The 10,906-nt window shown below is 39.0% G+C and overlaps 1 protein-coding gene across 5 annotated transcripts in view; it reads right to left on the bottom strand.

Annotated features, from left to right (window-relative positions):
* Positions 1-10,906, bottom strand: part of HSD17B12 (hydroxysteroid (17-beta) dehydrogenase 12) — a 134,320-nt gene that overhangs the window by 7,929 nt on the left and 115,485 nt on the right. For 3 of the 5 annotated variants that reach the window (XM_015569495.1, XM_015569494.1, XM_015569496.1), the window contains 4 exons: positions 9,897-9,931; positions 2,659-2,740; positions 2,017-2,088; positions 1,048-1,113 (listed from right to left, as the gene is read on the bottom strand). In XM_015569495.1, coding sequence (XP_015424981.1) covers positions 1,048-1,113; positions 2,017-2,088; positions 2,659-2,740; positions 9,897-9,931 — 255 coding nt within the window. The remainder of the gene's footprint in view (positions 1-1,047; positions 1,114-2,016; positions 2,089-2,658; positions 2,741-9,896; positions 9,932-10,906) is intronic. The other 2 variants (XM_006772241.2, XM_006772240.2) reach the window with 1 other exon arrangement.

The following is a 10,906-nucleotide window of genomic DNA, read 5'->3' as shown; positions in this document are numbered from 1 at the left end:
CCTTGTAAAAAAATTAAAAATAGAACTACCATATGATCCACCAATCCCACTTTGGGGTATATCTGTAAAGGAAACAAAATCGTATTGAATTATATCTGTACCCACATGTTCAGAGCAGCATTATTCACAATAGTCAAGGTATGGAAACCACCTAAGTGTCTATTGATGAATGAATGGATCAGTAAAATGTGGTATATACCTACAATGGAATATTATTCAGCCTTAAAAAAGGAAACTCTGACACATGGCACAATATGAATAAACGGTGAAGATATTGTGCTAAGTAAAATAAGTCAGTCATAAAAGGACAAATACTGTATGATTCTACTCATATGAAGTACGTAGCGTAGTCAAATTCAGAGAGACAGAAAATAGAATGGTGCCTGGCAAGGGCTGGGGGGAGGAGGGAACAGGGAGTACATGTTTAATGGGTACAGTTTCAGTTTGGGAAGATGAAAAAAATTCTGGAGATGGATGGTGGTGATGCTTATCCAATGATGCAAATGTATTTAATGCCACTAAACCAAATACTTATAAATTGGTAAGTGGTGTTTTCTGTTACATATATTTTACCATCATTCTTAAACTGTTAAAAATCACTACTGTATCTACATCACCCTGGTGTTTGCTGTCATCCTTGCTCTAGTAAAAGTCAATTTTGTTCAGTTCTTGACCCTCTCTGTGGTTAGTACACAGTAGCATTGGAACAGTCACGGCACACCTTATATACCTGGCAGCTAAGAGATATTAATAGTCTAATTCTCTCTAAATAAAATCTGAAGAACTTACAATAATCATGCTTCAACTGTTTACACTACATGTAGTTCTACTCCAGGCATGCTGACTTAAAAATTCTAAGGAATAATTTTTTAAAATCTAGACTTGAAGTATATAAAGAAAAACAAAACAAACACACGTCTTTAATTGTGTGCTAACATCACATTCACTTACTTAGGAATGTGATTTTCTTTCGTTACCAAGACAGCAACAGTTGCTTTGGAAACCACACAAAAACAGGAACACTTAACTGAAACAAACTCTACTCACCTGCACAAAGATGCCCTTGCTCTTATATTCCTCGTGGATGCACTGAGAGAAGAAATCTACAAAACCCTGGGAGGGGGTGGGAGTGAGAAGAAAACACAGACACACATCACATCAATCTGTCTGATTTGTAGCCACCAACACAAAAATAATAAACTATCCCAGTTAGCACTATAGCTTCTAATCATTCTTTTTATTTCAAAAAGAATACAGAAGAGACCTCAGACAAACACCTCAAGCCCTCAAGTCATTTTTATCTGCCACTAAATTATTCTCTCACCAAATATAAAATCTAGATGAAATTTTGATTTAACTGGAAAAGGCTCTTTTCTTTTTTGAGAAAGAAGAAATGTTTGATTATACAACAAAGGATGCAGTCCTCCTCCCTACTTGCCATTCAAACAGAAACACAATATAAATTCTGTTCAACCCTGTTCTATGGGGATTTTGTCAATAAAGAGAAGAAAAGAACAAGCATCCTCTTGGCCCTGTGGGGTCCAGGAAGTGTAGAGATGAACCTGACAGCCCATCTTCTTGTGACAGCACGACTTCCTATCTGCCTGTGAAATACGATGCACAGGGCCATTTTTCAAATGTGTACTCAGCCTCAGGCTTAAAATGCAAAGTCTCAGTAATGACTCTACTAGGACCCCAATAATTAGTCTTGTGTCCATGGAGCAGAACAGGTGAGCAGTTGGAGTTCACCGATCACTTCCAAACACCTGGCGCTCGCCATACACATGCCCACTGTGTGTTTCAGAGCCATAGAAAGCAAGCAGATTGCACAGAAAACAGTAGTTGCCGTTTGCATTTTTCCAGTGGACACAAAGCCAAGTGAAAAGGAAGGAAGGTGTATTGCTCTTTTCCTTCCCTGATCTATGGCGAGTTCTTTTTTTTTATTCTTTATGGCGAGTTCTTATTATGTATTATATTTTGCTCATTTCCCCCTAAAAGTTTACTTAATTTCAGCACCTCAGCAGGCATTCCCATTTCAGAGATGTATCCTTTTGCCTCAACAATGTATAAGCAGATGGTGCTATTGACCTGCAGGCAATAGGAAATGCATTCTAAATTATCTTCCTAGTAGTAACATGAAGAGGTGAATGGTGGAATATAAAATTATGATATCTTAGAGTTCTGGAAAATTCTCTCATTCCAGAAGTGACAAGAAATGTCTGTGAATTCTGAATAATGTGTCAAAATACTCACAGTCTATCTTGTGCCTACTATGTGTATTTAAGTGTTGACTGGCTGCAATCCTTCTACTCAGCTCTGCTTACTTGAACCGATGCTGTATGAAGGTGACTTATTCATGAATCAAATCCCCGACCTTAGATTCATTAACATTATGTTCTGATCAACTGAGCTAGGCCAACTTTCTCTGGAAAGTTCAAACTCAATTTTAACAGCAGTAATTTAGTGGGAGGAAAAATACCATCTGTGGATCTGAGATCTTGGTGTCCTGTTTATAAAGTTTATACCAATCAGTTCTCATTGGCTCTGGCTCCCCTGAAACCAGTGGAGGGTATTTTGCTTCTCTTCTCTGAGATTGAACTGAGATTAAAAATAATTCCTCATTCTCATTCCAACAAGATTTACTAAAAAATTGTTCACCTTGGTTGCAGAGTAGATGGTCAGCATTGGAACTGGGTTCATGCCACTGGCGGAGGAGATGTTCAGAATCACGCCTTTAGATCTAAAAAGGAAAATGTTCCATGAACAGAACGAAATCATTCACACAACTCGTTGTAAATTACAGATGGAGATCCAGGTTTGAAACAGAATGACCTCGCTGTTTTTCTAACACACGTCTTTCCTTGCCTGTCATCAGCATGTGATATGCTTGGTCAGTGAATGAGGTATAACTCAATCAACTAAAAATAGCTCTTGTTTGCAATTAGCTCATTTCTCAGTCTTTGTAATCTGGGGCATGACCGGATCAGATCTACAGTGTCCTGGAGTTGATCTCCACCCTCTGAGGCCTTCTCTGCCCACAGCACCAAGAATTCTCACTTACAGAAACACTCTGATACTCCTTGCATGATTTTATTTTGGCATCCCATCACATACTACCTTGCTGTAGTATTTAATCATTTTATGTACACACATACTTCTCTCCTTCAACAAAACCATAAGCTCCTGGACACCATAGTCTTCGTCCTCACTTTTCCTCAAAACACTCAGCACAGTCTGAGCAAATAACCAGTACTTAATAAAACCTGGGAATGAGTGACAGGTCCTGCCCTCCTACTTCCCTGGATATTCAGGTGCTAAATGAAGTGTTGACTCTATCATGTGATACTATAGCTTCTCAAACCATATTCTTAAGCCAAAGGCAAAGCTTGAGAGCTTCTACTGTAACTTTTAGAGACTACTTAAAGTTAAAAGTCAGAAAGTTATCAGGAGTTACTAATTCTACAAATAAATGAAAAGTAGGTTGAAGAAAGCAATATTGTAAATATATGAGTTGTTAGCAAGCATGTGTGGGTTAGATAAAGTATGGAATGAAGGTCTGGGGAATTTTAGATTTAACAACCAACTCTTCCCCCCTCAAATCCATTCTTCTCATTGGGGCTGGGCCCCTTCTTTAGCTACGGCAACCTGACCTCCCTCACCTTCTGTCCTCTACATCATGTTCCTTTCCTTCAACCCAGTTTCTCATTATTCTTTGTCTGAATTTACTTCCCCCAACTCCCATTTTTTCTTATATTTTTACTGATTTCAGAGAGGATGGGAGGAGAGAAAATAACATCAATGAAGAGAAAGAGTAATTGATTGGCTGCCTCCTGCATGCCCTCTACTAGGGATCAAGCCAAAACCCAGGCATGTGCCCTGACTAGAAATCGAACCCTGACCTCCTGGTTCATAGGTCAATGCTCAACCACTGAGCCACACTGGCCAGGCTATTTTTTTCAATATTAAAAGAAGGGACTAGATAGGCCTTTTTAATGCAAAATAATCAGAGAAACATGATTACATGGCATCTACAATACCTTAGACATAAATCTGAAAGGAAATAATCCCAAAAGGTCACCCAGTCCATCTGCCAGCCTTTGGGGCAAGATGCCATGTCAACCGTCAAACCGAGTCTGGATCCTCAGGTTATGGGTCACTGGAGACAAGTTTGTTTTTGTTTGTTTTTTAACTGAAGTCCTTACCTGTAATTCAAACTTTCCTAAATGGTGAAACCCATTAACATTTTGGTCACAGAAATCAAATCTCAAATTTGAAAATGTCATATTGGGGTTTTGAAGAAAGTTGGAATTTAGTCAATGTTTTAATTATATAATTTTTGTATTTTTTAAAAATTCAATATTATTTTGTATTAGTTTCAGGTGGATAGCATAGTAATAAGATAATCATAAACTTTACAAAGTGTTCCCCTCAATATTTCCAGTACCCACCTGGCACCATACATAGTTATTACAGTATTATTGACTATATTTGCATTTGTATATTTTTTGTTCATGTCTCTGACAGTGACAGAAAAGCCTTTTTTTTTAAATTTTAAGGTAAGAGTCTCTAGCAGGAGTTAGAAACCAATCACTAAAAGATAAAAACCCATGAATTAGCAATGACTATCCAGTAATTTCATTTTACCTATATTTATGAGAAATTCCTTTGATCAACACTGACTAAAAACCAGTTCTACTACTGGAGATGTTTAATATAGCATCAATTTATGATGCTTAAAATATCTTTATCTTTTGATGGTATTGAAAATATTCTGAAATTAGGTGGCAGGGATGGCCTCATAGCTTTGTGGATATACTAGAAACCACCAAATTATACCCTTTATAAATGAGTGGATTTTATGGTATGTGAAATGTATCTCAATACATCTGTAAAAAAAAGAGAAAATATGTATTTATGATATATTGGAAGGTGCCACCTTTAAGCTCAGAGCAGATCCCAAAGAAGTGGAAGCTACAAGAGCGATAAGTTCTCACCAAAATGGCCTCTTAAAACTTCATTCACCAAAGCAATGATTCAATATAAGAAAATTCACTTAATGATAACAAAAACTTCTTCCTGTTTTCAATACAATAGACCAATAATCAAACAGGTCACAATCATGCACTTATGCTTCTTTAACTGTTTACTCCTTGAGTCAACCGAGATTTTGGTTTCCCAAATATTCCACTCTAATTAAAATTTCCAGGAGGCAGAGTTAGTTTGAATTAGTGAAAAGTCAGAATTTGAGAGTACTTTATTCACAACACAATATTTGACTCTAAAATACATCCAAACAAGCCTAAGACCAAGCAAACATAAAGCGAGAATGCACTAGACCTAAGTGCATTTATAAAAGGAAAGCATCTATAACCCTACTAAAATGGCATCAGGAAAACATCCCTTCTACAAAAACTCTGTGCTACCAAGAAGCACACGAATTTGTCTAGCAAGAGCCTTCCTCCCACACCCACACACAAGACAGCACAAAAAAGGCCCTCTCTTTCTCTCCAAGGATAATCATATTCACCTTAGTTTTGTCTGAATCATAAATAACACACTGGTCTAGCTGCCTTAATCCTTGTCCTGTATACAGGATCTGTTCTTTATGCAGAGATGGGGGATGAACATTGGGAGTGCAAGGTACAGAGGACTGGTCTTTAAAACCAACTGTTTTGTTGAGCTCTAATCCTCTATCCAAGCAGAATTAGTGACGTCAAGCCAGTTTCCATGGCACAGCCAGACTCATGACAACTCTGTTATATCAAGCAGAAGGACAAAATGGGCTGCACTTAATTGCACACAGAAACAAACATAAAACCGAGCCCTGGTTAATCTCTCATTTTCCGGGAACTTGGGGAACAATTCTAAGATTGATCGGAAGGTACATTAAGAATATTTGCTGAAGTTCACAATGAAGACTCGCATTGCTTCAGCGCGTTTCCAGTTTGTTATGACAAATAATCCACATAAACAAGTCAGGTAGTATTTTCTGATACAATATCCTTAATTCATCTTGCTTCTTACTTGCTAACAGCCACATGATGGTGTCTCAGGGGTGCAAATCACTGAGGCCCTACTGGAACTAAAGCACCTCAGAAACAGCAGAGAACACCATTGCTGGTAAGGTAGTACCTTTTCCCATAAACACGTTCTCTTCAATTACTAGCCCTTCTCACAAGTGAAATGTTCAACTCATCCAACCCTATAAAACTCACCATCATGCATTCATAGCTTCCCGTGGATAGAATTCGCTTAGACCTGTGAAGTTCCCAGTCACAACACTCTCCTCCACTGTCACCTGGATTTAAAAAGTGCCAACCCTTTATCCTTCTTTACATGCCCCACTATCCCATCAGTCTGCTGCAGTAACCTTGTCCATAGCTCTAGGAAAATACTACTGTCACAGAGGAAGTGACAGGTCTCCTCTGGAGTAAGTCACCGATTTCTGCCTTCCTCAGGAACCTCCTCACTGCCCCACACTGCAGGTGAGGAAGAGAGAGGTGGGGGTGTGAATGCTGCTGTGGAGAAATGGAGCATGGTCAATCCTAATGTGGACGGCTCACTGTATGTAGAGTTTGATGGCAGTCAAGGGAGACTGTAAAAAAGACTATCACAATTATTCATATTCCCATTTCTAAGTGTGCTCTTGGAGGGTCACTGCTTTCATTTCTAAGCTTGAACATAACATTAAATTTGGTACAAACAGTTCTCTAAACAGACTCTCAAGAAGACCGAGAAACATATCAAAACAGTTCTAGGTCAGAAGAGAATCCTGGAACATGGGGGTCAGGTAGATAATTAGAACTAGCAAACCAAGAGCATTGTACAAATACTGCTTTGTTGAAGAAAGTTTGCAAACACTTACCACACGAAAGAGAACTGCCTGTCCTAAAACACCATAACATGTCATAATTCCACCTTAAGCAATACAGTATGAAAGAAGCTATTTTTAGCTTTTCCATGGTTGTTATGGCAACCACCTCCTGGCTCCAGCTGTACCCGATGTTTATAATTCCAGGGAAGTGGAAAGAGCAAATTTCCTCTATAATGCAATTATGCACCTTCTACCTCTATGGTAATATAATACCTTAGTTTGATTGCAGATATTTGTTTAGTGATGGTCAGTTGGCCTTTGGCTATAGTTCTAGAGGGTTTGGAAAATCTCATACATCAGAGACAGAATTAATGCAAGGGGGGAAAAACAACAAAGGATCTTTTTACAGGACTCTGCTTTTACTCAATGTAGATACCAATCCGATGGTAACCAAGCACAGGAAATATGCCATTTGGGGACAGTGTAAAGTGCAGGCTATAGTATAATCACTTGTAATGTATAAGGCTTATCAGATGAGCTGGTAAATTGGAGGTTTTCTTTCTTCTTGGGCACACAGTCTCTGACTGAGTTCTGGACAATGGAATGTGGGCAGAGCCGATTACAGCACTTCCAGGCCTGGACCATGAAACCTCCATAAAACCATTTTTATTCTCTCACCTCATCTGTTAGCTGGATCCAGGGCACTCAGCAGAGAGCTGCAAGGCCCAAGGCAAGAAGAGGGGAGGCCCTAGAAGGAAGGAGCCCGAGACCATGAGTAACTAGGTAAAGCAAGCCCTTACCATGGACTCATATTGGCTGTGCTGCAAGGGAAAAATCAACTATTATGGTGTTAAACCACTGAGATTTGGGGGTAGTCTGTTATAATAGTTAGCCTACCTTGACTAACTCAACTAGAAATTCTTTTCACTCTAGTGAATATAGCTGTTACTCCCCCTAACCAAAAGAACTGTCTCATAAAATCCACTCACATTTCTCATTAGTTCTTAACAAGTGCCACAATCACCCCATGATGTCAGTTTCAGTCTAGCCTATGATGGCTTTCGCCAGATCATTTCTCAACTTTAATTTAAAACCAACTTGATTTCTTGAAGGCAAGGATCCAATGAATCTTCTGTATAATCCATGATAAAATTTACTTAATGACTGCCTGTTGAATGGATGGATCCTTTTCTTTGCATTCTTTGTTTTTATCTAATGCTCCAACTACAACTGTGATATGACTGTGAGGTCTACAGAGGTTGGGTGAAGTTCCTAGGGCCTAGTGTAGTTACTAAATATGTAGCTTCATAGCACTCATTTAACTTAAATACTGAAATTCTATGACTCTTTGAATCTAATATTTTATGATCTGCAAAGATGTCACAATGTTATCTTTTATTATTTAGTTTTTCACCAACACACTAAAAATACCTTTTACGATACCCTCAGTGATTTATAAGTATGTAAGTCTTTCTTTTTTAATGGATGGACTTTCTATTCTGAATTAATACCATATCACTTGCAGCTGTCAAAGTTAAGACTACGATGATGGCCCAAATTTCATCCCTCCCAAGTTCTATTCTGTCTGCCCTAATTCTCTGCAGTTTTTTAAGGTTCTCGTCTGGTTTGACCACTGTCCCTTCCACATCTGACCATCAGGGGGACACACTCCCATGGTCAACCAACAATAAGCAGCTTGAAGATTTTTAAGGGAAATTTGACTAAAAACAAGCTATTGAAATATACAAAACTACATATAAAATGGAATTACAAATAGCCTTAGAAGAAAGAAACTAGAAGCAGTTTCTCAACCAGTCTCTACAGATGCCAAACAAAACGTATTCTTAACCTCAGTTTCCTCATCTGTACAATGGTGGGAGGCTATCAAGGTTAAATGGGTTAACATATATCATGCTTTTGGTACAACACCTGGCACATAATATGTGCTCAATAAACATTAGCTGTAATCCCTGCCTGAAGCTGGTTGCAGAGGTTTCTTCACAGAAGTAGGATCCTAGGTCTTCCCTTTTCAAAGTTGTGATTCCTTTTGAGGGTCTTTTATTTATTTATTTTTTTAAATATATTTTATTGATTTTTTACAGAGAGGAAGGGAGAGAGATAGAGAGCTAGAAACATCGATGAGAAAGAAACATTGATCAGCTGCCTCCTGCACACCCTTCACTGGCGATGTGCCCGCAACCCAGGCACATGCCCTTGACTGGAATCGAACCTGGGACCTTTCAGTCTGCAGGCCGACGCTCTAACCACTGAGCCAAACCGGTTTCGGCTGGAGGGTCTTTCAAACTCAAAGCTATTTTGCAGAGGAAGGATGACTGTGAAGCCCTAAATTTAGCAAATGAGCAAGCAACCTCAAGATGCAAGCCCAGCTCTTTTCAACGAGTTTTCTTTAAAGGTCTAAGCCATCCTTCAGGCTTTTCCGAAGAGAAAAACAAGGGAAGGACAGAGTTTAATCACAATTTGACACTTCATGCTATTTCAACGTAAGAACTCCACAACACATTTCTCAATAAAAATGAAGACACCCAGCACGTTCTAGTGGAACTCAATATAAAGTGGAACAATGAGGCTTGCAGATATAGACTTTCTCCCCCAAGGGTGGGGCTGACATCTTATCGTCACTTCATAGCCCAAGTTCCTGATACACCCATGCTCCCTGGAAGACTTGGAAAACCAGAGGATGGGGCCTTTCATCATGAAACTCCACTGGTTGGCGCTCTGAGAGCACAGAGCTCTGAGAAGGGATTCCCGGGGACATCCCAGGAACTCTATCCACCCCCTCAGAACAGCAGGCAATTGAGTTAGTGTTGGTGACTCAGGCAGACTTTTTATCCAGATCTAAAGGAACCACTGCAACCCTGGAGAGGGGAATGAAAAGGGAATCGAGTGGAAAAAGCCTCCCCCACCAGATGACTCACACTTCGCCCTGTGACTCATCACTGTCACTAAGACATGGAGGAGAGGTTCATTAGTCACTTTAGTGAATTTTTCAAAGAAAGGATTCTCCCTATAAATAACCATGAGCGCTGTCTCCCCAGTGTTGGTGCGTGAGCTCGTGACTCACCTTTCTACCATGCCAGGCAGCACCAAGTGTGTCATCTGCAAAAGAGAAAAACAAAACATTCGTGACAGCTGAGGATGCAGCAGAGAGAAAGTGAAAAGAACCCACCCACAGAAATAGGGAATTACAAAACCGCTCACCATCTCTACAGATAGCACCTCTATTTTATAGCCTATGTAATATGTGCCAAGAAAAGGAATCAGATGAAATTACTGGAGAGAATACTTTCAGTGAACTTGGCTAAAATTATTCTTGCCTGATATGTTAATACTGGCACAGAGATCTTCAAATAATTAAAGATTTACAGTGAAGTCTAAGTATCTCAAAATGCATTCTCAGGAAAGGACAAGGGTTATCACAAGAAATAATGTGCCTACAAGATTGCTTAAGCTTTCTAATCTCAAGGGCTCAAATGATCCTTCCCTATCAAGAAAGCCTTCAGAAGAAGGCCATGGAGTGGCATGTTGGCAAATAATAAGGATATCTTCACATTCATTTCTCTTGTTGCTGTAGTCAGCTGTGATTGAAACTCATCCTTAGAGAAAGTTGAGGTTAATTTGTGATCTCCAGTAACCAATAATGGAAAAACAATACTTGCATTATTAAAGGACTTCATCATTGCTTACTACATACATAGAAGATGAGGACAAAGACCATTTGTAAACTCTGTTTTAAGACATGCTTAACTAAGGAAAGTTAAGATATTCACTGGCTTAGTCAAGGCTACATACCAAAGTTCTGAGGTTAAAGCATGAGTTCTTGACTACTAGATACCACCTTTTTACAAGCAAATTATTTTTGTATTATGTAACCTCTAGCACTTGGTCATTTTGGGGGGAGAGCAGTACAAAGAAAACACTATTTCATAAATCTCAGCAAGACAACCAAAATCCAAATGAAAACATTAAAATTCAAGATAATTTAGTAAGATAAGAAGACATATATTGTCACCTGTATCATCCTTATATGTAAACTAGAGGCCAAGAGCAAGACATTTCATGTATTTGGGGTCA

Source organism: Myotis davidii, unplaced genomic scaffold (assembly GCF_000327345.1).
Source record: "Myotis davidii unplaced genomic scaffold, ASM32734v1 scaffold265, whole genome shotgun sequence".
NCBI classification, from domain to species: domain Eukaryota; kingdom Metazoa; phylum Chordata; class Mammalia; order Chiroptera; family Vespertilionidae; genus Myotis; species Myotis davidii.
Note: the sequence above shows the minus strand (reverse complement) of the source record. Positions and strands in the feature narration are given on the sequence as shown.